Below are 27,608 nucleotides of genomic sequence, written 5' to 3' on the forward strand. Positions count from 1 at the left end.
CCTTGCCACTAAACTCTGATAGGGATTAACCTTTGCCCCTGAGACCCAAGCCCAAGCTCTATGGGTTCTTCTGTCTTCTAGGATTCACCCTATGGGTCACTTAGCCAAGACACAAGGGAAAAGCAGTGGTTACAGCAAGAGTCCTAGACAGTAGTATAGTCCTTAAGGCAAACACAGCTTCCCTCAGAAGCCATGGATTCGGGTTTTGGGGAAGGTGAGGTGGGAAAATATCAGGATTAACTGAGATCTGTATACAGCCAGCCAAGTGCAGTGAGGACTAGGAGGAAGAACATGGACTACCACCCAGAGCTCTTCCTGAGTAAAAGCAGTTGATGCAGATTGCCAGCATCTGAGGCTCCAAGCAAGTAAGCAGGAGTGGGTGGTAGGAGAACTGGGAAAAAGAGCTCAGGGAGCCTGGTTGGGATGGAGATGCCTGAGTAGAGATGAGTATCTTCAGTTAAGGGCCCTGAAATGACAGAACTGCAGCCTCAGGGGTGAAGCAGAAAGAAAAACAGATGCACATGCAAATAGTTCCACACTCGGTTTATTGTTTCCTTCAACTGTGACCAAGGGAGCAAAGGTGAAATTTTCATTTCTCAGTGAGATACTCTCTGATATCCATTGCCTTCTGAAGGAATTATTAGTTACTGTGGAAGAGAAAAAACACACACAGGCTTAAGGTATTGAGAGCAATAAATTCCCTTCCACCGCAGAATATACAAACTGGGGGTACTGCCAAGCAAAAAAATTCACGTCAAAAAAAAGGATTCTAGGGTCTCCTGGGTGGCTCAGCTGGGTAAGCTTCAGACTCTTGGTGTCAGCTCAGGTCTTGATCTCAGGGTCATGAGTTCAAGTTCCACATTGGGCTCCACGTTGGGAATGGAACCTACTTAAAAAAAATTCTAGACAAAATTTTTGTTAATTTTGCTTGTGAAATTATTTGGCTATGAGTAACATTTACGCTACAATTTTATGAGATTTCTGGAGAAGCATCATTTTTAATCAGAAGTATTTGCAAATGAGAAAATCTTACATTTTTCTACATAAAATAAAATGTTCATGAATATGAATCAAACTGCATTATTTTTTAGAAATTGAAATATATATTAATTATACCTTTTCCATATCTTGGGGCCAATCTGTTTGGTTTTTCATGTTGTAAATAGTTTTGTTTTTGGCAGTTGGAAACTCATAGGACTTAAATATTGTGCCTTCAATGCCTAACGGATAAGGTGGCCCTGATTATAAATTTACTTTATAGACTAATTTACATATCAGATATCTTACTGGATTCAACCCTTTAATTCCATTCTACCCACAAAAGATAGCTCCCAACAGACTTAAGAGAACAATATTGAATGAAGAAAAAAGACCAACAATAAGATTAGTAAAGATTAATACACTGTTTCTGATTTAGTACTTTACTAATTCAACTACCCAATAAATACTATAGATTATGAATTTCATTTTAATTTCAAACATTTATTTTAAGAGACAGCTTCTAATATACTTACCTACTGTTATGTGTTTGGGTGCTTTCCTGTGATTTGGATCTAAATAAACAACAAAATAATACTTTTAGTTTGATACAATACAATACAATAAAGTTATTTTATATTTTTAATGGAAGTTTCTTCCTCTTTGCCTGCAAAAGAATGGTAAAAAAGAAATATCTCCCAAATGTCTACATTTATACTACTTATTACCAAAAGTCAAAATCAAATTTTTGGATCCATAGATTTTTTTCTGATCCTCTAACCAACAGAATTAGAGAAAAAAATAATAAATTGAAGACAAATTAAATGAGGTTTATTGACAGAGAAAATAATATAGATGATAAGATTAGGGAGATAATTCAGTGATAAGTGATATAATTTTACTTTTCTCATCCTTTCCCTACCTCTTCTATTTTATATCTTCAGACCTTAAAGAAGATGTTTCCAACTATTCTCACTATGAAACACCCCTTTTTAATATACAGTTGACAACAAAGGGGTTAAGGGTGTCAACCCCCACAGAGTTGATTACCACATATAACACTTTTGATTCCTCTAAAATTTAATTAATAATCTACTGTTGACTGGAAGCCTTTCTGATAACATAAAGGGTTGATTAACACATTTTATACTTCATATATATATATATTATAAATTGTATCTTACAATAAAGTAAGCTGGGGAAAAGAAAGGCTATAAAGAAAATCATAAAGATGATACATTTATGGTACTATATTTATATATTTATCAAAAAGCCCATGTGTAAGTGGATCTGTATGGTTCAAATCCATGTTGTTCGAAGGTTAACTGTAGTTAGTTCTCCCCCAAACCAATAAAGAGATCTAGACTTGTGTCTACTGACATGCACAACCCATTAGATTTCCAGCATTTAAAAAAATTCTTGTTTTGGTAGTGTTAACCATGCCTTTGACTATCCCTCAGTCCAGTTGAATACCACTTCTAGAAGAAGATGATTATGTGAATCCCATATTCTATAATGAGAGAGGGGACAATTGGAGTAGTAATAATATTAATTATGTGTGTATGTGAAGTTCAAGAGTAATCACTCATTCATTAACAACTTATTCTTTAAGCATGTACTCTGCTAGGTATACAGAGCATTACCCTCAAGTGATTTCAGAGTATATATAGGGAAAGTGATGCTTCTAGGTAAGCAAAAGTTTGGAAGAATTGTGTTGAGCATTCTCTTGACAGGAAACGGAGACAATAAAGAAAATTAGCTCTTTTTTCATACCTAGTTGGGAGAATGTAACTAACATCTATAAAAGGGTAATTATGTTAGGAGATATCCAAAAATAACAGAGAGAATAAAGGATGTAGAAATTCCATAAGCTTCCCTAATGGAGGAAGTGACTTCATCAGAAAGGATAGAAACTATAAATGTTGTGGTGCAGCCTGAAATTTTAACCTGTGGCTATAAAGGGATATTCTGGAATACTAGTAGATTGAAAGTAACTAAAAGACACTTTAAGGAAAAATGTCAGACAGTACAAGAAAACTAAAATTCTAATAACGGAGAAAGAAATGTGAGAAGACCAATAAATATTTGATGACTTCAGAAGGATCACAAGGCCACAACTGTGGAGCATGGGAAACTAAAAATTTAAGAAGAATTCAGAGAACCTTTGTTAATACAATTGTGGGCTGTTGCGGGGCTGTGAGAAGCAAAGAATTTTAGTGTGTTTATCATACCATCTCTGTGATAAACCCCTCCTAAGTGGAGTTTACCCCATTGTTTATATTGAGTTTGTGGATATAAATGTAATCTGAACAAAAAAGTAGTATTTTCCTTTGTGTACCTCATCATAAAGAATGTAAAGAATGCTCTGCTTATGAGTTATTTCCACATAATAATTATAGATATCTTGTCTCATTAGATTTAACTAGTTTTTTTCCTGTGTATCAAAAGAGTAGGGAATCAATAAAAATTTAGTCAACTGAGAAAAAAGACTGAGTTAATAAATATTTATTCCTAGAACGAAAAATACTGATAAATTGTTTTTTAGGACAGTACTTTATCATCTGTGGCTGTTAAAAAATAGTAAGCAATTATTCGTTCACTATTTTCTTTTTTAAAAGTTTATTTATTTACTTTGAAAGAGAGAAAGAAAAAGAGGGAGCAGGGGGAGGGGTTGAGAGATAGGAGAGAGAGAATCCCAAGCACGCCCTACACGGGTTCAATCACATGATTTGAGCTGAAATCAAAAGTGGATGCCTAACCAACTGAGTCACCCAGGTGCCCCTGTTCATTCTTATTTTCAAGATACACTTATTTATGAGAAAAACTTTCTAAGTTACTTACCTGCTGGTATATGTTTGAGCACTACTTTCTGAACTGGATCTAAATAAAAATAAAAAATAAAAATAATGTCTAACAGTTAAGAAACTAGCCTAAATTGAGAATGATGATCAAGCCATTTTATACCAAAACTAACTCTCTTAACACTTGGTACATGCAAATAAATAATATTCTTATTTACACAACACCAAGTACAACATATAATGCAAAATATAAACTTCCAGTGGGGAAAAGTATCAAGATGGTAGAGATGCATTTTTTTTCTTCACCACTTCTAAGCACAATACATAAATTTGACTATGAATGCCTAAATTTGGCTTTCAGGCTTCAAGTTAGTTTTTTTATTCATTGATATGTAAATTTCCACATTTTGCAAATGAAAATTCACATTTATTTACTTCTGGGCAATTTAGCACAATGAAATGACAGGAAAGAGTTCCCCTTTCTATTCCACAAGAAAAGTTTTCCCTTTCTATTCCACAGAAAAGCTGAAGAAGATGGCACAAAAATTTAATATCCAATGGAGATTGACAGCCAAAAAGGCTTTTCCTTCTGTCAGTAAAAAATGAAGAAACTAAGAGTTCAGAAGGAAAACAGGAGCAAAAGCTGAATGACTACAAGGGAATATGAATGATTTACATCCTAAGAGACATAGTTTTACTAACCGTAGCTTGGAAGGAGTAGAAGACACTGTTTCTAACAGATGTTAGAAAGATAGAACAAACCCTGAGACTAGTAGTCCTAAATAGAGCAAATAAAAATTATGGCCATTGGGAATGCAACAAGTAAGCTGGCTTATCCATGTAGATGGAAAAGGGCCACATAGAGAAGTAAAACCTCAGGCCTGTACTATGTAGAGGGGCAGGATCTCAATTCCTTAATCCTACTACCTACAAATTTGAGCCAATAAATATAGAAAATATTGAAACATTCATGCTCCAGGACAGGCAAATCTGAAACATTCCCCTCTTCCTAATGTATGCATAAACTCAGCATGCAGAATTCCCATGAGACCAATCATTGCTCCTAAGGATGACATCATTTACAAGTCTAAATTACAAACTACTGCTCTGTGTTAAATGACCACAGCCATAGCACAGCAGAACAAAAAATTCACACATTAAGATCAATGGACAACATAAAAAACTTAAATAGAAATATTTAAGATCTCCACAGAGAGTAAGATGGGAATAAGTCATGAAAAAGATAACCATTAGGAGAATGAGTGATTTGGAAGCTCATATGAAGGAATCAATGCCAGATAGAGAGGTGAAAAAGTACGGTACATGAACAGTCCAGTTAAGAAACATGGACGCTAAAATGAGAAGACTCTCCCCAATATAATCTTTTTAGAGATTAGTCATTTTAAAGAAAAGAAAAAGAATGGGGAAGGGTCAATAATTGAAGAAATAATAACTGAATTTTTTTATAGAATTAATGACCTGAGTATTGATATCTAAAGACTATATTGAATCCAGATCAGTATCAATAAGAACAAATTATATCAGAACATATCATAATAAAATAACAAAACTCAGGACAAATAGGAAACCTTAGAAGTCATTTAGAGCAAACACATTAATTGGAAAGGAATAAAGAAATTAATTACACTAACAACGGAGGTCTCATCAATGACAGTAAATGTCACATTACAACAGAATGCTTTAAAAGAGTTGTGTAAAGTGACTCTCAACTAGAAGTCTATAATCATCCAGGTTCTCTTTCAAAGCTGGGTGTGGAAAAAAATATATGTTCAGGCATTTAACACAAAATGCTTATACCCATAGACACTAATTGAAACTAAAAGGGTTGTACTTCAGGAAAAGGGAAATTGAAATCAACATGAGAAAATGGGTTCAAGAATGAATAGTGAACAAAGTAACTGGTAAATATGTTGTTAGATCCTAGTAAATATAATAACAACAACAACAATGACTAATGGAAGGGAAATCATGTAGGTAAAGAACCTAGAAGTTAAAACTCAAATGACAATATATGAAAGATTCATAATGTAGTTTGCTATTAAATGATCTTGGATCCTTCTACTGTTTAGAATAAGACTGGAGGGGGTTTTGCAAGATGGCGGCTTAGGAGGACGCTGGGCTCACCGCACGTCCTGCTGATCACTTAGATTCCATCTACACCTGCCTAAATAACCCAGAAAACCGCCAGAGGATTAGCAGAACGGAGTCGCCAGAGCCAAATGCAGACGAGAGGCCCACGGAAGAGGGTAGGAAGGGCGGCGAGGCGGTGCGCGCTCCACGGACTGGCGGGAGGGAGCCGGGGCGGAGGGGCGGCTCGCCGGCCAAGCAGAGCCCCCGAGTCTGGCTTGCAAAAGCGGAGGGGCCTGACGGACTGTGTTCCGACAGCAAGCACGACTTAGCGTCTGGGAGGTCATAAGTTAACAACTCTGCTCAGAAAGCGGGAAGGCTGGAGGACAAAGGGAGGGAGAGCTGCTGAGCCCCCGGACGACAGAACTCAGTTTGGTGGGGAACAAAGGCGCTCGCCAGCGCCATCTCCCCCGCCCATCCCCAGCCAAAATCCCAAAGAGAACCAGTTCCTGCTAGGGAACTTGCTCGCTCCGCGCAAACACCCAACTCTGCGCTTCTGCGGAGCCAAACCTCCGGCAGCGGATCTGACTCCCTCCCGCTGCCACAGGGCCCCTCCTGAAGTGGATCACATAAGGAGAAGCGATCTAAGCCTGCCCCTCCTGCCCCCGTGCACCTTGCCTACCCACCCCAGCTAATACGCCAGATCCCCAGCATCACAAGCCTGGCAGGGTGCAAGTAGCCCAGACGAGCCACACCACCCCACAGTGAATCCCGCCCCTAGGAGAGGGGAAGAGAAGGCACACACCAGTCTGACTGTGGCCCCAGCGGTGGGCTGGGGGCAGACATCAGGTCTGACTGCGGCCCCGCCCACCAACTCCAGTTATACACCACAGCACAGGGGAAGTGCCCTGCAGGTCCTCACCACGCCAGGGACTATCCAAAATGACCAAGCGGAAGAACTCCCCTCAGAAGAATCTCCAGGAAATAACAACAGCTAATGAGCTGATCAAAAAGGATTTAAATAATATAACAGAAAGTGAATTTAGAATAATAGTCATAAAATTAATCGCTGGGCTTGAAAACAGTATAGAGGACAGCAGAGAATCTCTTGCCACAGAGATCAAGGGACTAAGGAACAGTCACGAGGAGCTGAAAAACGCTTTAAACGAAATGCATAACAAAATGGAAACCACCACAGCTCGGCTTGAAGAGGCAGAGGAGAGAATAGGTGAACTAGAAGATAAAGTTATGGAAAAAGAGGAAGCTGAGAAAAAGAGAGATAAAAAAAATCCAGGAGTATGAGGGGAAAATTAGAGAACTAAGTGATACACTAAAAAGAAATAATATATGCATAATTGGTATCCCAGAGGAGGAAGAGAGAGGGAAAGGTGCTGAAGGGGTACTTGAAGAAATTATAGCTGAGAACTTCCCTGAACTGGGGAAGGAAAAAGGCATTGAAATCCAAGAGGCACAGAGAACTCCCTTCAGACGTAACTTGAATCGATCTTCTGCACGACATATCATAGTGAAACTGGCAAAATACAAGGATAAAGAGAAGATTCTGAAAGCAGCAAGGGGTAAACGTGCCCTCACATATAAAGGGAGACCTATAAGACTTGTGACTGATCTCTCTTTTGAAACTTGGCAGGCCAGAAAGAATTGGCACGAGATTTTCAGGGTGCTAGACAGAAAAAATATGCAGCCAAGAATCCTTTATCCAGCAAGTTTGTCATTTAGAATAGAAGGAGAGATAAAGGTCTTCCCAAACAAACAAAAGCTGAAGGAATTTGTCACCACTAAACCAGCCCTACAAGAGATCCTAAGGGGGACCCTGTGAGACAAAGTCCCAGAGACATCACTACAAGCATAAAACATAAAGACATCACAATGACTCTAAACCCGTATCTTTCTATAATAACACTGAATGTAAATGGATTAAATGCGCCAACCAAAAGACATAGGGTATCAGAATGGATAAAAAAACAAGACCCATCTCTTTGCTGTCTACAAGAGACTCATTTTATTTAATTTTTTTTAATTTTTTTTTTCTTTCAACATTTATTTTTTTGGGGACAGAGAGAGACAGAGCATGAATGGGGGAGGGGCAGAGAGAGAGGGAGACACAGAATCGGAAACAGGCTCCAGGCTCCGAGCCATCAGCCCAGAGCCCGACGCGGGGCTCGAACTCACGGACCGCGAGATCGTGACCTGGCTGAAGTCGGACGCTTAACCGACTGCGCCACCCAGGCGCCCCAAGAGACTCATTTTAGACCTGAGGACACCTTTAGATAAAGAGTGAGGGGATGGAGAACTATTTATCATGCGACTGGAAGCCAAAAGAAAGCTGGAGTAGCCATACTTATATCAGACAAACTAGACTTTAAATTAAAGGCTGTAACAAGAGATGAAGAAGGACATTATATAATAGTTACAGGGTCTATCCATCAGGAAGAGCTAACAATTATAAATGTCTATGCGCCGAATACCGGAGCCCCCAAATATATAAAACAATTACTCATAAACATAAGCAACCTTATTGATAAGAATGTGGTCATTGCAGGGGACTTTAACACCCCACTTACAGAAATGGATAGATCATCTAGACACACGGTCAATAAAGAAACAAGGGCCCTGAATGAGACATTAGATCAGATGGACTTGACAGATATATTTAGAACTCTGCATCCCAAAGCAACAGAATATACTTTCTTCTCGAGTGCACATGGAACATTCTCCAAGATAGATCATATACTGGGTCACAAAACAGCCCTTCATAAGTTTACAAGAATTGAAATTATACCATGCTTACTTTCAGACCACAATGCTATGAAGCTTGAAATCAACCACAGAAAAAAGTCTGGAAAACCTCCAAAAGCATGGAGGTTAAAGAACACCCTACTAACGAATGAGTGGGTCAACCAGGCAATTAGAGAAGAAATTAAAAAATATATGGAAACAAACGAAAATGAAAATACAACAATCCAAACGCTTTGGGATGCAGTGAAGGCAGTCCTGAGAGGAAAATACATTGCAATCCAGGCCTATCTCAAGAAACAAGAAAAATCCCAAATACAAAATCTAACAGCACACCTAAAGGAACTAGAAGCAGAACAGCAAAGGCAGCCTAAGCCCAGCAGAAGAAGAGAAATAATAAATATCAGAGCAGAAATAAACAATATAGAATCTAAAAAAACTGTAGAGCAGATCAATGAAACCACGAGTTGGTTTTTTGAAAAAATAAACAAAATTGACAAACTTCTAGCCAGGCTTCTCAAAAAGAAAAGGGAGATGACCCAAATAGATAAAATCATGAATGAAAATGGAATTGTTACAACCAATCCCTCAGATACAAACAATTATCAGGGAATACTATGAAAAATTATATGCCAACAAATTGGACAACCTGGAAGAAATGGACAAATTCCTGAACACCCACACTCTTCCAAAACTCAATCAGGAGGAAATAGAAAGCTTGAACAGACCCATAACCAGCGAAGAAATTGAATCGGTTATCAAAAATCTCCCAACAAATAAGAGTCCAGGACCAAATGGCTTCCCAGGGGAGTTCTACCAGACGTTTAAAGCAGAGATAATACTATCCTTCTCAAGCTATTCCAAGAAATAGAAAGGGAAGGAAAACTTCCAGACTCATCCTATGAAGCCAGTATTACTTTGATTCCTAAACCAGACAGAGACCCGGTAAAAAAAGAGAACTACAGGCCAATATCCCTGATGAATATGGATGCAAAAATTCTCAATAAGATACTAGCAAATCGAATTCAACGGCATATAAAAAGAATTATTCACCATGATCAAGTGGGATTCATTCCTGGGATGCAGGGCTGGTTCAATATTCGCAAATCAATCAACGTGATACATCACATTAACAAAAAAAAAGAGAAGAACCATATGATCCTGTCAATTGATGCAGAAAAGGCCTTTGACAAAATCCAGCACCCTTTCTTAATAAAAACCCTTGAGAAAGTCGGGATAGAAGGAACATACTTAAAGATCATAAAAGCCATTTATGAAAAGCCCACAGCTAACATCATCCTGAATGGGGAAAAACTGAGAGCTTTTTCCCTGAGATCAGGAACACGACAGGGATGCCCACTCTCACCGCTGCTGTTTAACATAGTGCTGGAAGTTCTAGCATCAGCAATCAGACAACAAAAGGAAATCAAAGGCATAAAAATTGGCAAAGATGAAGTCAAGCTTTTGCTTTTTGCAGATGACATGATATTATACATGGAAAATCCGACAGACTCCACCAAAAGTCTGCTAGAACTGATACATGAATTCAGCAAAGTTGCAGGATACAAAATCAATGTACAGAAATCAGTTGCATTCTTATACACTAACAATGAAGCAGCAGAAAGACAAATAAAGAAACTGATCCCATTCACAATTGCACCAAGAAGCATAAAATACCTAGGAATAAATCTAACCAAAGATGTAAAGGATCTGTATGCTGAAAACTATAGAAAGCTTATGAAGGAAATTGAAGAAGATTTAAAGAAATGGAAAGACATTCCCTGCTCATGGATTGGAAAAATAAATATTGTCAAAATGTCAATACTACCCAAAGCTATCTACACATTCAATGCAATCCCAATCAAAATTGCACCAGCATTCTTCTCGAAACTAGAACAAGCAATCCTAAAATTCATATGGAACCACAAAAGGCCCCGAATAGCCAAAGGAATTTTGAAGAAGAATACCAAAGCAGGAGGCATCCCAATCCCAGACTTTAGCCTCTACTACAAAGCTGTCATCATCAAGACACATAGACCAATAGAATAGAATAGAAACCCCAGAACTAGACCCACAAACGTATGGCCAACTCATCTTTGACAAAGCAGGAAAGAACATCCAATGGAAAAAAGACAGTCTCTTTAACAAATGGTGCTGGGAGAACTGGACAGCAACATGCAGAAGGTTGAAACTAGACCACTTTCTCACACCATTCACAAAAATAAACTCAAAATGGATAAAGGATCTAAATGTGAGACAGGAAACCATCAAAACCTTAGAGGAGAAAGCAGGAAAAGACCTCTCTGACCTCAGCCATAGCAATCTCTTACTCGACACATCCCCAAAGGCAAGAGAATTAAAAGCAAAAGTGAATTACTGGGACCTTATGAAGATAAAAAGCTTCTGCACAGCAAAGGAAACAACCAACAAAACTAAAAGGCAACCAACGGAATGGGAAAAGATATTCGCAAATGACATATCGGACAAAGGGCTAGTATCCAAAATCTATAAAGAGCTCACCAAACTCCACACCCGAAAAACAAATAACCCAGTGAAGAAATGGGCAGAAAACATGAATAGACACTTCTCTAAAGAAGACATCCGATGGCCAACAGGCACATGAAAAGATGTTCAGCGTCGCTCCTTATCAGGGAAATACAAATCAAAACCACACTCAGGTATCACCTCGCGCCAGTCAGAGTGGCCAAAATGAACAAATCAGGAGACTATAGATGCTGGAGAGGATGTGGAGAAACGGGAACCCTCTTGCACTGTTGGTGGGAATGCAAAGTGGTGCAGCCACTCTGGAAAGCAGTGTGGAGGTTCCTCAGAAAATTAAAAATAGACCTACCCTATGACCCAGCAATAGCACTGCTAGGAATTTATCCAAGGGATACAGGAGTACTGATGCATAGGGGCACTTGTACCCCAATGTTCATAGCAGCACTCTCAACAATAGCCAAATTATGGAAAGAGCCTAAATGTCCATCAACTGATGAATGAATAAAGAAATTGTGGTTTATATACACAATGGAATATTACGTGGCAATGAGAAAAAATGAAATATGGCCTTTTGTAGCAACGTGGATGGAACTGGAGAGTGTGATGCTAAGTGAAATAAGCCATACAGAGAAAGACAGATACCATATGGTTTCACTCTTATGTGGATCCTGAGAAACTTAACAGGAACCCATGGGGGAGGGGAAGGAAAAAAAAAAAAGAGGTTAGAATGGGAGAGAGCCAAAGCATAAGAGACTGTTAAAAACTGAGAACAAACTGAGGGTTGATGGGGGGTGGGAGGGAGGAGAGGGTGGGTGATGGGTATTGAGGAGGGCACCTTTTGGGATGAGCACTGGGTGTTGTATGGAAACCAATTTGTCAATAAATTTCATAAAAAGAAAAAAAAGGAAAAGACTGGAAATATTAATTTAATTCAGATATTTAAAAATTAATGATGCTTAAAGTGGCATTAATATAACGATACTGGGATTCACGCCTCTCTGTATTCCTTGACTTCAACAGCCTTTCCCTCTAACTTTCCACCAGAAAGGGTTATTCCAAAAATAAATGACCTGAAAATTATAGTGTAGATTTTATGTTAGTAAAGCAAAGCAATAGTATCAAGTGACATTATTAAAACTTATGTGAATAATTATCCCAAAAATGTTTCCCTAGTACACACTAAGCCAGAAGGTTGGTGTAGTGGATTAACATCCTAAATTATACTACTCCAACTGAAATGTAAATTTTCCTATAATTAATGTTATCATCCCTCACCCAATGTAGGTGAATAATGACCCTAGAAGAGATGAATTATATCAACAATTTTTAGGATGAGAGATAATATGAGAGAAGAAATGAGAGCAGTTATAACATCACAGCAGTTGTAACATCCATAGATATATGGATGTGTATATGTGTGTGTACGTATCTATGTACTTTTGTATTTGTAAGGTTTTTTGTTTAGCTGCCCATGTGGGGAGGGGCAGGGGGAGATTAAAAGTAATCATTTATTCATTCACTCAACAAATATTTATTGAGCACTTAGCATAAACCAAGAATTCTGCTATAGGCTGGCTATACAATGCTGGGAAAGATAATCGTGGCTTTTATTTTCTGAGATAACAGTATAATAAGACATATGTCCAAGTTGAGGAAAAGTACCTGAGACTTGCTGTGTTTGAGTACCATATGAAAACTCCCTGACACAGAGAGGACATATTACTATTATCATTATTAAATGAAAATCAATTTTTTTTAGTTTGGTGATGGTAACTCATGATTTCAAATGTCACTATAAAGAGATTGTCATAATAAAAGAGAAATACAGAAAGGCAGGCATTCTTATTGAAGAGGAAGCTCTCATCTGGAATAAGACAAATTATATAACCATGTTGTACAGCCTACAAGGTTTACTCTATAGATCTGGAAGTGCTTTTGGAATATCAGTGGACTTTGGAAGAACACATAAGGAATAACACCAACACTTCCTCACAAGTAAATAAAGACTGTAAGTCAGGGACAGGGGTGTGAAAACTCCTAAACATTTTATATCTGCAGAAAGACCCCAAACCCAAAAATGACAGATGTGGGAAACTAGATTTACTGTTTTATTATACAGAAATATCCACCCTTCATGAAATGGATGGAAATATAATTAAAACTCTTTTGTGATATTGAAAGGCTATGGAAGATGTAGAATTACTGTGTTTTTTTCTAATGTTTATTTATTTTGAGAGAGAAAAAGATAGACTACAAACAGGGGAGGGTCAGAGAGAAAGAGGGAGAGAGAGAATCCCAAGCAGTCTCTGAACTGTTTGTGTAGAGCCCGATGTGGGGATAGATCCCACAAACCGTGGGATCATGACCTGAGTCGATATCAACAGTCAGACACCTAACTGACTGAGCCACCCACTGACTGAGCCACTGGTGGGGGGATGGGCTAAATGGGTAAGGGGCATTAAGGAATCTACTCCTCAAATCGTTGTTGCACTATATGCTAACTAACTTGGATGTAAATTTTAAAATATAAAAAAGAAAATTAAAAAAAAAAGAAAAAAATCTCTACAGAATATATTATAATGAAATAACAAGTCTTGGGACAAGAAGAAAATGTAGAGGCCTTTGTTAGGCAGAATTCTAGAGGTGGCTTACTAAGTTCCCCATACCTTGGTTATTCAAATATTCTTCAAAGTACTGAAAAGATTTCCCAGCTCCATATCCGTTGACCTTAAAAAACAAAGTTTATTTTTGGTGGGCCTGACTCAATCAGATGAGTCCCTCAAAAGTAGAGTATTCTGGGGGCACCTGGGTGGCTCAGTTGGTGAGGCATCTGACTCTTAGTTTTGGCTCAGGTCATGATCTCACAGTGTGTGGGTTCAAGCCCCACATCAGACTCTGCAGTGACAGTGCAGAGACTGCTTGGGATTCTCTCTCTCCCTCTTTCTGCCCATCCCCTGCTCTCTCTTTCTCTCTCTCTCTCAAAATAAATAAACAAACTTAAAAAAAAGTATTCTGCTGGTGGCAGAAAAGGAAGTAAGAGAGAGTCAAAGCCTAAGGAACAGTTCAACGCCCTTTTTCTTTGAAAATGAAGGGAGGTACATGAGAAATAATGCAGGCAGACTCTAGGAATAGGGAGGGACCCTTAGCAGACAGCAAGCAATTAAATAGGTACCTCAGACCTACAGTTGCAAGAAATTAGATTCTGCTTACAACCTGAATGAGTTAGGAACATAGCCTGGCCTTCAGGCCTTACAGTCAGTCTTGTGAAAACCCAGCCAAATCCACCTGGATTTCTAACTTACAGAACTTTGACATAACAAATAAATATTGTCTTAAGTCACTATGGTGTGGTAATATGTTATGCAGCAATAGAAATACAACAGATAAACTACAGATAAATTCCTATTAGCCATTAAGGAATAAATGAATAAACACACTAAGAGAAGATTTATCATCATCTTCTAGCAGTAAATGCCAGACCACAATGACATATCTTCAAATAGTCAAGGCAAAATAACTCTCAAATTAAAAGTTCACACTTCAGGGGCGCCTGGGTGGCGCAGTCGGTTAAGCGTCCGACTTCAGTCAGGTCACGATCTCGCGGTCCGGGAGTTCAAGCCCCGCGTCAGGCTCTGGGCTGATGGCTCAGAGCCTGGAGCCTGTTTCCGATTCTGTGTCTCCCTCTCTCTCTGCCCCTCCCCCGTTCATGCTCTGTCTCTCTCTGTCCCAAAAATAAATAAACGTTGAAAAAAAAATTAAAAAAAAAAAGTTCACACTTCATAGACTCCTATTCAAGAATGAAAATAAAGATAATTTCAGGTGGGTAAGATAAATAACTTACTACACAGAGACTCACTGATGGAAATTCTAAGAGATGTACTTCACCAAAAGGGAGATTGAACATAAAAAGATGGAGTGAAATTCAAAAAAGAATAGTGAGCAAATAAAGTGGTAAACATGTAGTAAAATCCTGGTATGTTTTGACTAAATACAACAATGACAATGATGACTTGTTTGCAGGAGGTTAAAATTCAGGAGTAACTAAATATCAAATAATAATAATAAGAGTGAATAAAAGATTATAGGGTTCAATGGGCTAAGATGTTCTTAGAAAACTGTAAATGCTCATTATAGCTGAAGTTAACATTTAATATCAAAAATTAAATAATAATACAATTCAATCATTAAATAATATCACTAAAAGAATAAAATTAGAACATGTAATGACTAAATTAATAGAAGGAAAGAAAAAACAATGAAAGTACAATTGATACAATAGAGTACAAGAAAGTAGAAAAATTAAATACTGGAAAAGTATGAAATAGAACAAAAAATAATAAAGTGGCAGAATTTAGTCTAAATACATCAGCAGACATGCAAGTATATACACATATTAAATTCAACTATTGAGAAACTCTTGAGATTACATATGTTTAAGCTCCATTGGCAGGTTGTTTTTAAGAAACCACCTTAAATAAAAGATTGAAAGCAAAAGAATTGAAAAATTGTATCATATAAATCTAACAAATAGAATGTTCACACAGCAATTATAAAACAGTGAGGGCTGAATTTATGGGTAAGAAACACTAATGGGGACAAAATACTAACAGCACAGTTAGGTCAATATAATTAGTTCTTCCCAATCCATAATTATTATAGATTTTACCTGAGCTCAGTCATGTACAATCTATGAAATGTCAGGTATCTGCTTGTTTATTTACCCAAGCAATACATGAATACAACACAAGTTGGGCTATTTCTAGGCACTATACAGCCTTTTTCTTTACTAATTATGTACATCCTATTTCTTACTAGAGTTGGCTATTTTAGTCCTTGTTTTCTCAGAGTAGGCTTCCAATAACATTTATTAAATGAATAATAGACTAATTTACTAGAAATTAAATTGCTATATATATTAGTAGCCTGGTTTTCAGTGCATTACTTTACTAATTGCAGCTGTTCAAACAGTATCTAAAAATTATGAATTATTAATTCATTCTTAATTTACAACATATATTTTAAGATGCCTTTTAATTTACTTACCTGCTAGCATATGTGTGAGTGCTGCCTTCTAACCTGGATATTTAAAAAAATGGAAAATTGTGTCTCATGTTAGTCCTAAGAAAGTCTTGCCAACTACATGAATAAAAGTCAGACCATCTTATAAACAGTATTACCTCTCTTACAAGACTAGTTACCAATAAAGAAAATAATGTTCAAGGTCACTAAACAAAGATAGAAAAAAATAATACTCTTATTTACCCATATACCTCATCCACAAAGAGTGCAAATTTCAAATCCCACAGTGAGGAGACTATCAAATAGGCACAAATAGTTTTTTCCTTATTGCTTCTGAATACAGAATACAGATTTGACCCTGAATGCCTGATTCTGACCTTCATGCCCCAACCTTTAACTTTTATTCATTGATTTAAAAAAAATTCCACATTTGTGAATTAAAAAAAAAACAAAACAAAACAACCATACTGACTTCTAGACAGTCTGGCAGAGTGAGGTGGCAGGGCAATTTCCTTCCCCTTTCCTTCCATTCCTCATAACAGAGGAATTGCTGAAAAAAATAACGCAAACATTTAACACATAACTGAGATTAACAACAAGAAAAGACTTCTCCCGGTGCTAATAAAAATGAAGAAACTGAGAGTTCAAACGGTAAACAGGAGCTAATACTGAATAATTTCAGGGGTATCTAAACCAGTAATAACACCTTTGGGGCTAGAGATTTAATAGCTCTTTCTTAGAAGGAGTTCAAGACCTTTGCCTCATGGTGGGAAAACCATGAGTTCCTTAATTAAACCTGAGAGCCATGAAGAGCCATATCACCAATGAAACAGGAATAATAAAAATTCTGACTAGTGGACTTTGGAATGCTGGAGAGAAATGAGGATATGAAGATGGGGAAAAAATGTATCATTGAAAGAAGTAGGAATCCAAGCCTTTGAAAAGTATAATTTTAGGGCCCCAGTTCACACTCCTACAAATTCTTGAACAGTTACATGGCAATTATTTTAAATATTTTTGCTTGATAAAAGAAGCAAAAGTGAAACAATCCACATGTATTTTTCTTCAACACAAACATGCAGAATTCTCACAGGAAAACAAAAGACATTGAAGATCAGAGTCTGATTACAAACCACTGAAAGCTAATGTGAACATCCACAGCAAAACAATGAATTCACACACCAAAAAACACAAACGATTAAAAAACTTTAATGTAATAATATTCAAAATATCCATAGAGATCTTTTCAAGAATAGAATCCATAAATCCAGAACAGGACAGTGATGGCAGAAGAAATGGTAAAGTGAAATTAAAAAATCTAACACAATGTGAGATGTTGAGACAAATACAAAAGTACGGTTACAGACTGTAAAGGCATACTTCCAATTCTGACCAAAATGTAGTAACAGACTTGATTTATCCTCCTGCCTAAAATAACTGAAAATATGGACAAAATATATGAAACCGTGATTTTCAGACATTAAATATTAGGCAGCACAGGACAGTGATCTCTGATAGAGGGGAATAAAAAAGGTAAGACCTACTGATTGACCCTTCTTACTGCCTGGTGAGAGTTTTCAGCCTACAGCACATCCAGGGGGACCCAGACAAAGCCCAGAAATCTCCCTGAGTTGAGCTATTAGAATTGGGAGTCTTGGGAGGCCAAGGCAGCTAGAATTCACAGGGAAAACTCCAGAAAGGGAAAGAGCTGTACACAGAGAGCTCCTGAGATCTGTGGAAGATCCCTCTTGCGTCTTCTGCAAAGTACTGATTATTGAACACACATAAGGAAACTACCTAAGCCAGAGAAATATTATTTGAAATTGAGCAATCTTTTGTGTTCACATAGGGACAGGAAAAGCTTGTGTTCCCACCACCTGAGTTTCAGACTATTATGCTATGGAGAATTGGGTAGAGTTACTCAAAAGGGTATTGCCTCAGTAGTGGTGACTGTTTTGATCCCACTTAACAAAGCATTAAAAACAATGATGTTAGACCAATTGGATATTCTTACACAGAAAACAACCACTTTATCCATACCTTTTAACCCATACAAAAGTTAATTCAAATCATATATAGGCTTAAATGCAAAACCTAAAACTATAAAACTTTAGAAGAAAATTTTTATGAATTTTGGTTAGGCAAATATTTCCTAGACACAAAACCAAAAACATGATATATAAAAGAAGAAATTGATACATTGGATTTCATCAAAATTTAAACTTTTTGTTCTTTGAAAGGATAAAAAAAATAAGTCTTAGACTACTCCTAATCTACATATTTGCAAATCATATATATATAATAAGACTTATATCCAGAATATATACAGAACACTCAGAATGCAATCATAAGAAAACAACTCATTTAAGAATGACCACAAGATCTGAACAACTCAGGAATAAAAAAGATAAGCCAACCAAAAAATGGAGCCTTCCAGCTGGAACCACCATCTTCCATAGTTTTTCAAAATGACCAACACAAAGGGAAAGAGGAGTGGCACGAGCTATACATTCTTTGTACCTTTTAGAAAACATGGAGTTGTTCTTTAGCCACACATGTGAATCTACAATTAATATATTTATAGACATCAAGAGAATGGGCACAGTTCAAAACAGAATGTCCCACAAATATTAACATGGCAAAATTGAGTCTACAATGTACCTAGCATGCTATGATTAAGGGCAAAATTCATGCCAAGAGAATTAATGCACCCAATGAGCATATCAGGCACTCTAAAAGCTGAGAAAGCCTCCTGAAACGCGTGAAGGAAAATGGTCAGAGAAAGAAGGAAGCCAAAAAGAAACGTACTTGGGTTCCACTGAAGCACCAATCTGCTCCACCCAGAGAAGCACATTTTGTGAGAATCAACTGAAAGGAGCCTGAGCTGTTGGAACCCATTCCCTATGAAATCATGGCACAATAGGTACAAAAATAAATAAGTAAAAGCCTTCTAAACTGTAAGTTAATTAATTAATTACTTAATTTTAAAATGGGCCAAAGATTTGCACACACACTTCTCCAAAAAAGTACATATAACAACAAAAAAACACATGAAACAACTGACAATTTCGTTAGTCATTAGAGAAATGTGAATTAAAACCACAATGAGATGCCACTACACACTATCAGAATTGTTAAAATTTTAAAAATAAATATGTTACCATATCAAGTGTCAGCAAGAATGTGGAGGAATGAGAATTCTCACATTCTAGTGGCTGGAATAAAAGATGGTACAACTGCTTTGAAAAACAACTCAGCACTTTCTTTAGAAGTCAAATATATCTACCATATTGCCTACCATTTTATTCTTGGGTATTAACCCAAGAAAAAAAAAGCACATATTCCCAGAGATTTGCATATAAATGTCCATAGTGGCTTTACTTATAATAAGCTAAAATATGGAAACAACCCAAACATATATCAACCAATGAATGGATAAACAAATTATGCTGTATTTGCACAACTGAATACCTATCAGCAATAAAAAAAGAAGTACTGACATACATCAGAACATGAATGAATTGCAAAATAATTACAGTGAGTGGAATAAACCAGACAAAAATAAAGAGCACATACTGTAGGATTCCATTTATATAAAATTCTAGAAAATGCAAATTAAACTATACTGACAGAAAGCAGTTCAGCAGTAGTCTGAGGATAAAGGAGATGGAAGAGGCAGGAGTGGAGATTACCAAGGAACACAAGGAAGATTTTGGGCATGACAGATATCTTCATAACCTTGATTGTGGTGATGGTTTCATGAGTTTCATGGGTGTTACTTTTCAAACTATCAAAACATACCAGATTATGCACTTAAAGTATATGCAATTTACTGTATATCAATTATACCTCAATAAATCTGTATATTTATAAAAAGAACAAGCACACAACAACATGGATGAATCTCAAATGCATTATCCTGAGGGAAAGAAGGCAGACTCAAATGACTACATACTGTACAATTCCATTTATACAAAGTTCTGGAATAGGCAAAACTACAGCAAAAAAGATCTGTTAGTGAGAGGAGCAGGAGGTGGAGTTAAGGGAATTTGCGGGGTAATGGAATTGTTCTGCAGTTTATTGCAGTCATGGTATGCATATGGATTTGTTACTATGTATTTGTTAAACTCAGAGAATCACACACACTAAGAATATTAATTTTACTATATGTAAATCATAGCTCAGATTTTAAAAGCCTCATTCTAGTGTCAAAAGGATAGAAAAAAATGGAGGAGGAAGTGGAGGAGAAGGTGATTAATGAAGAGAAGGAAAACAACCATCATCATCACCACCACCATGAATGTCAGAATAGAAAACCCTAAAATATAGGACTTGCAGAAAGATAAAAGAGAGAGGTAAGAGTCAATTATTGAAGAGATCATTGAGAATTTTCTAAAATTGAAGAAAAACTTTATAATTAAAGATTATGCTGAGTTCAGAGCTTGATAAATAAAAACAAATTCACCACAACAGGTAATAATTTAATAACATAAGACTTTGGACAGAAGAATACTTGGGAACCTAACTTAAAGAAGAAATACAGTTTAGGGGCGCCTGGGTGGCTTGGTCGGTTAAGCGTCCGACTTCGGCTCAGGTCATGATCTCACGGTCCGTGAGTTCAAGCCCCGCGTGGGGCTCTGTGCTGACAGCTCAGAGCCTGGAGCCTGTTTCAGATTCTGTGTCTCCCTCTCTCTCTGCTCCTCCCCTGTTCATGCTCTGTCTCTCTCTGTCTCAAAAATAAATAAACATTAAAAAAAAATTTTTTTTCAAAAAAAAGAAGAAATACAGTTTAAGCATAAGGTAAAAATAAATTAAGTCGGCAACAGACATCAACAACAGTACATGCCAGAATCCAATGGCATATCATAAGAGGGCTTACAGAAATAATTGTTCGCCTAAAATTCTATACCCATACAAGAGTGAAAATGAAATAAAGCCATTTTCAGGCATGTAAGTCAAACAGATTACCACACATAGACAATCACTCTTATAACTACTAAAATTTGTACTTCCTAAAAATAAAATCAAACCTTGCATGAAAAAAGCAGGATTCCAAAAAGAATGGTGATGATTGTGGTATCACAAATGATGTGATTAAATTTCATAATACTATACACACACACACACACACACACTCAGAAATGTGTGCATGCAAATGCTGGTAAATATGAATAAGGTCTATAGTTTAATTAATAATACAGTACCAATACCAATTCCATAGCTGTGAAAATGCACTATGTTAATGTAAGATGTTATTGTTGCCAAAAACCAAATGAAGGATATAAGGAACTTTTTATATTTCTTAAACTTTTTCAAAACAAAGAGTTTAAAATAAAAGAATAGTAAGCAAAGACTTGAGAAATATAATAGGAAATCCTGTTAAGTACTGACTAAATATAATAACAACAACAACAACAATGAAATAACGCTTATTTGGAGAAAGGTGAAAAGCCAAATTACAAACAGATTGAAGAAGAGAGGTTAGTGTTAAAGGGCTGAGATCCTTGTGTTATTGAGAGGACTACAAATGATTAAATTTAGACATTTTATAACATTATCTATAAATACTAAAATTTAAAGAAAATCATATAAAAATAAAAACATTAAAATTTACCAAGTAATAGAAGAAAAGAAGAGAACAGGAAAAACACAATAAAGAAAACTGATTTGAGGGAAAGGAAAAAAACATGCAAAAAAAAAAAGACGGTAAATAAGAAAAAATAAAATGGTTAATTTCAGTCTAAATTATATGCCATCATATATGAAGCATATAAGCATAACAAACTCCACTGGTGTCTTCCATATAAAGGCCGTTTACAAGATACCTACTAAAAACAAAGAAAGATTGAGAATAAAGGATGAGAAAAGACATACTAGGTAAGCCTAAATATCAAAGATCATGTCGGCATAGCAATATAAAACAGTGAGAATAGAATTTAAGATAAAATTATTAATGATAAAAATATAATATGCCAAGAAATCACAACTAAACTGAACATTATGCATTTAGTCACTTCCTCAGAATATATAAAGCAGAAGTGTCAACAATCAGAAGGAAAGCCATGAAATATTGAAAAATTTTATGGGGAAGGGGGGGAATGCCAACACATGAAAAAATGATTTGAAACAACATAATTAAAAAGTTTGTTTTCAAAATTAAAACAACAAACATGTTATGTCACAATAATTGAAGCATACATACAATCATACAAAAACTGACTTTCATTCTGGTTCCAAAATTTAAGAATAAATCATAGAAACAAGTCTCCCAAAAAGGTAATGAAATTGGAAAATATTTTTTCAGCAATATAAATAAATCTATAATTGGAAGCTAAAGACTACAATTTATTCATAATTTAAACAAGAAATCATACTACAAGTTTCTAACTTTTTGAACTCAATGTCAACTGTACATTAAAAACTGAATATGTCTCCCTCTCTCTCTGCCTCTATCCCGCTCACTCTCTCTCTCTCTCTCTCTCTCTCTCTCAAAAATAAAACTTAAAAACTGAAGAGTGTACATGAAATCATATAAAGGGGAAAGTTTTAGCTTTAAAAGTATATGTTGGAAATAAAAAAATGTTGAAAATTAGTTTTTAAGAAAAGCATTAGACTCAAGAAAGCTAAAATTAAAATAGAGCAAAGATAAACAGAGTAGAAAGGAGGAAAAGAACAAAACTTAAGGATAGTAAACACTAAGGAAATATAGAGATCTCAACAAAACCAAAAGTTGTATTTTTCAAATTATCAATAAAGTAGAAAAACCTCTGAGAAAACTGCTCATGAAAAATAAAAAGGGAAAAAGAAACACATAAGCAAAATCAGAAGAGGAAACAAATCCATAAAATGTAAATATTTAAAATTATATATAATTCCAAATAATAAAGTATTAATATATAATTCCAGATATGGCACATGGATACAGCCATATGTAAGCAAAAATATTTAATACCTATCAACTTTCAGTGTAGAGGCTGTTCTCTGCAGAGAGGGAGATAATACTAGAAGGGGATTTCAGCCGTAAATGCAATAGTTTATCTCATAAAAGAAACAAGAAAAATATTAACATTTGTTTATTTCCACTGGTGGGCAAATGAGTATGTCACCATGTTCTCTGATTTTGTGTTTGAATTACTTTTTTAAAAAAAATTAAAATATGCTACAAGCTAAATTATAAACTTGCTGAATACCTTACCCGGAGAATATTTTTTAAAATTATTTCTTAGATGAAACAGCAACAAAACCTGAAATATGTCATCTGTGATAAGGACTAGAAAGGTGCCTGGGTGGCTCAGTCAGTTAAGCCTCCCACTTTGGCTCAGGTCATGATCTCATGGTTTGTGAGTCCAAGCCCTCCATCAGGCTCTCTGCTGTCAGCGCAGAACCCACTTTGGATTCTCTATCTCCCTCTTCCTCTGCCGTGCACTCCCTCTCTCTCTCTCAAAAATAAGTGAACATTAAAGAAAAAGGACTAGAAATCTGCATTTCTAATAAATATTTCTGGTGCTTCTCCTGTAGGTAACACAGATCACAATTTGAGAACCACTTAAGTATTTGAAAGCAATACATAGGGATACATTTGAGTTTTTCCTCTGTTAATTTCCAAGGCAATGACTTTGGCAAATTATTTAAACTACACTCCCAAATTTTTGCATCTTTAAAGTGGGGATATTCAAAATGATCTCACACAATTGAATGAGATATTTATGTAGTACTCAAAATCCCTGCAAGATGTAAAGTATAGTTGCTGCTCATGATACTGCCTTATATATGGCTAGAGTCAAATGGTACTAAAGTTTAACTTCAGAACACAAATTCAATTTACTCGCTACTCAAGGATTCCTCTTCCTTGGTGAACCACTTTTTTGAACTCTTCCATGAAACAATAGCTATTATGGTTGCTATGATGAGAATAGGCAAAGCAATGTAGAAACCTAGAAGCCACCGGTTCTTTTCAGCCTTCCTAAAAGCTCTTTCCATGATTAAACCTAAAATAGAAATACATTAAAAATCAGAGCCAAAAAATTAAACCATCTACTTTAATTTTCAAGTTGCAGCAAACCAATTTTTGTTGTTATTCAAGAAACATGGAAAAATAATAATATAATTATAGAACTCTCTCTACAACCTCTCATTCTAAAACATTATAAAACAAGTTCCAGGAAATTCCAACGTATTCTACATCATACAGCAGCTGTAGCAAAATCTCACTATAGCACTCTAAGTTGGACCAAAAACTTCAACAATATATAAAGTGGGATCATGTAATTGCAAGGTTATCCAACAAATTTACAATATAGTCTAAAGGAAAAGTCAATGACATCAGTAAATAAAAATTTTAAAAGATACTGTCAGTTTCAATCATGATATTGAGAGTTAATATTGGAAGAGCAAGATTAAGAAGATATATTTGGTTTTCATTTCTTGAAAATAAGCCTATTTACCTTTTAATTGCAAATATTGACCTCTAGGTGATAGAAATCTCACTTTGTTTTTGTGAAGATAAGCACTTTGATAATTTATTAACTGAATACGTAAAGATATTAGATACTTGCCCTGTTTCTCAGGCAAACTAGAAGCTTCTCTGCCACGCGTTTCACAAAATGGAGGCCGGTAGCCTTCAAAACAATGGCACGTTTTATTGGAAGTGCACACCTAGGATCATTTTAAAAAACTCAAATGATCATTTAAAACTATTTTCTCGTGAAAAGTAAAATTATCAGATGGATCATCAAGCTTACTTTTGCATTTTGATCTAGTGTAATTTTATTTATTTACAGAGATAATCCTACAAATCAAATAGTTTGGTTTCTAATGCACACACAAACACACCCACAAATAGTTGGGTTTTTTTTAAGCTACAGAGGCTGACAGTATTTGCATTGAGAAAAATTTTAATATTTCAAATATTCACCTGAAAACTTAGTTTTCAATTTCAGAAGCACACCCTCAAATTCTAATGAAAATAAGACCTTTCTAGTGGTGTCCTGGAGCCATGTAGTATTGCTCCAGAGCTGAATGTGCACATCTCTTCCTATCTCCAAGTTCAGTGACATGCCATAGCTTGAAGTATTTGCAGTTGCAAATGAGCACCTTCCCAACTGCCCTACTCCAGGATTGGGTTGTGTTTTGTTTGCTTGATTTTTAATCCAAGGGATTTTGTACTTCAAGAGGCCATCAGATACTTAGGTTAGGAACTGATGGTTTCTTAAATAAATAAATAAATAAATAAATAAATAAATAGTAAACACCTTTATGGTACTTACTAGGTGTGTGTCTCTATTGTGAAAACTTTCTATAGATTTATTTATTAAATCCTCACAACAGCCCTGTGAGGTTGGGACTATTATTATTCCCACTTTATAGACGAAGACCCTGAGGCATAGATATTTAACTTGTCAAAGTCAAATGGCTAGTAAGTGATGGAACAAGGATTTAAACTTATGAGATCTGGTTTCAGAGACCTTGACCTTTGCTATGTTACCTCTCAAAATAATATAAAACATCTCTCAGTTTCTAAGATCTCAGTTTAACAACTTGGATCTAATCCCATGGCTTAAAAGTATATGGGGGGGAAGTGTTGTGTTGAGGGTATCCATTACCCCAGCTTTTGTCACACTACCTTTAAGTTGTTTGAGTTTGTGTGTGTGTGTGTGTGTTCGTGTATTTTTATGCTGAAATACTTCACAGAAGTGAACTTGTCCTTCTTAGGAGATACATGTTGTCAGTTTGTCCTAATATTGTATTGTTATTTTTGGATCACTTGGTTAAGTTGCTGTCTTCCAGGTTTTTCCACATGCTTCCATTTGTAATTAATAAGTAATTTGTGAGGAGATAGTTGTTAGATTATGTAAGTATCTGGGTCCTCATAAAACTTTCACCCACTAGTTTGAGCATCCATTCATAACTATTTTACTCCATTATTCCTTCTATATTGATTACACTATAAGGAAGAATTTTCTTTTATCTCCATTTATTTATTCAGTTATTGCTATCAATAATATATAATTGATATGGTCAGATGATCAATAACAAGAATGCCAAGACCACTCAATGGGAAGTCTTATCAACAGATGAGGCTGGAAGAACTGGATATCCAATGCAAAAGAATGAAATTAGACCTTTATGTACAAAAACTAACTCAAAATGGATTAAAGGCCTAACTATAAGACCTAAGACTATAAAACTCCTAGAAGCAAACACAGTGAAAAAGCTTCATGACGCCAGACTTCACAATCATTTCTTGGACTAAAAGCACACACAACAAAAATAAAAATTGATAAATGGGTCTACAAAAAACTTAAAAACTTTTGTGCATCAAAGGACACAATCAACAGTGAAAAGGTAATCTACAGAACAGGAGAAAAGACTTGTAAGTCATATATCTGATAACAAATTAACATCAGGAATATGCAACAAACTTACACAATTCAACAATAATTTTAAAAATTGGATAATTTAAATGGGCAAAGGACTTGAATAGAAATTTCTGCAAATATGATATACAAATGGCCAATAAGAATATAAATAGATGCTCAACATCACTAGTCATAAGAGAAATGCAAATGAAAATCACAATGATACCAAACTACATCCATCAGGATTACTACTTAAAAAAAAAATCACAAACAACAAGTGTTGGTGAAGATGTGTTGGAATCCTTGAACACTGTTGATAGGATTGTAAAACTGTGAAAATGAAAAACAGTATTGGAAGTTGTTTTTAAAAAAAAGAGAGAGAGAATGACAATATGATCCAGTAGTCCCACTTCTGAGTACATATTTAAAAGAACTAAAAGCAGAGTGTCAACGTGAAATTTTCACACCTATGATCCCAGAAGTATTATTCACAAGAGCCAAGAGGTGTAAACAACCCAAATGTCCATCAACAGATTACTACATTAACAAATGTGGTACATACATACAAGGGAATATTATTCAGTCTTAAAAAGGAAGGCAATTCCATCACATGCTACAACATGGATGAACATTGAGGAAATTATGGTTAACTGAAATGAGCCATAAATGAAAGACAAATACTGTATTACTCCACTTATGTGAGGTATATAAAGTAGTCAAATTCATCAAAACAGAAACTAGAATGGGGGTTTGCAGGGCTGTTGGAATAAGAGAAAAAAGTTATCACTTAATTGTTTGCAATATTGTGATTTGTAAGAAATATGTATTTGGTCATTCAGATGATCAAAACATATTTCTCTAATGTATTTGGTCTTCACCCACAATTCCTGGCTTACAGCTCCCAAAACCCTTACAATTACCTGTGTTGAGAGAGAGATAAAGGTGTCTTTTGTTATGTGAAATAAGTAAGTTTTTTTTTTTAATTTTTTTTTCAACGTTTATTTATTTTTGGGACAGAGAGAGGCAGAGCATGAACGGGGGAGGGGCAGAGAGAGAGGGAGACACAGAATCGGAAACAGGCTCCAGGCTCCGAGCCATCAGCCCAGAG

At 35.9% G+C, this 27,608-nt stretch overlaps 1 protein-coding gene across 4 annotated transcripts in view; it reads right to left on the minus strand.

The window, feature by feature from the left end:
* Positions 1 to 528: 528 nt before the first annotated feature.
* The window catches only part of ADAM32 (ADAM metallopeptidase domain 32), a 192,474-nt gene continuing 165,394 nt past the window's right edge, over positions 529 to 27,608 (minus strand). For 2 of the 4 annotated variants that reach the window (XM_043563673.1, XM_043563706.1), the window contains 6 exons: positions 24,698 to 24,797; positions 23,968 to 24,130; positions 16,167 to 16,205; positions 3,820 to 3,858; positions 1,515 to 1,553; positions 529 to 647 (listed from right to left, as the gene is read on the minus strand). In XM_043563673.1, the coding sequence (XP_043419608.1) occupies positions 641 to 647; positions 1,515 to 1,553; positions 3,820 to 3,858; positions 16,167 to 16,205; positions 23,968 to 24,130; positions 24,698 to 24,797 (387 nt within the window). In that variant the 3' untranslated portion in view covers positions 529 to 640. The remainder of the gene's footprint in view (positions 648 to 1,514; positions 1,554 to 3,819; positions 3,859 to 16,166; positions 16,206 to 23,967; positions 24,131 to 24,697; positions 24,798 to 27,608) is intronic. The other 2 variants (XM_043563684.1, XM_043563695.1) reach the window with 2 other exon arrangements.

The sequence above is a fragment of the Prionailurus bengalensis genome, chromosome B1, assembly GCF_016509475.1.
Source record: "Prionailurus bengalensis isolate Pbe53 chromosome B1, Fcat_Pben_1.1_paternal_pri, whole genome shotgun sequence".
NCBI lineage: Eukaryota > Metazoa > Chordata > Mammalia > Carnivora > Felidae > Prionailurus > Prionailurus bengalensis.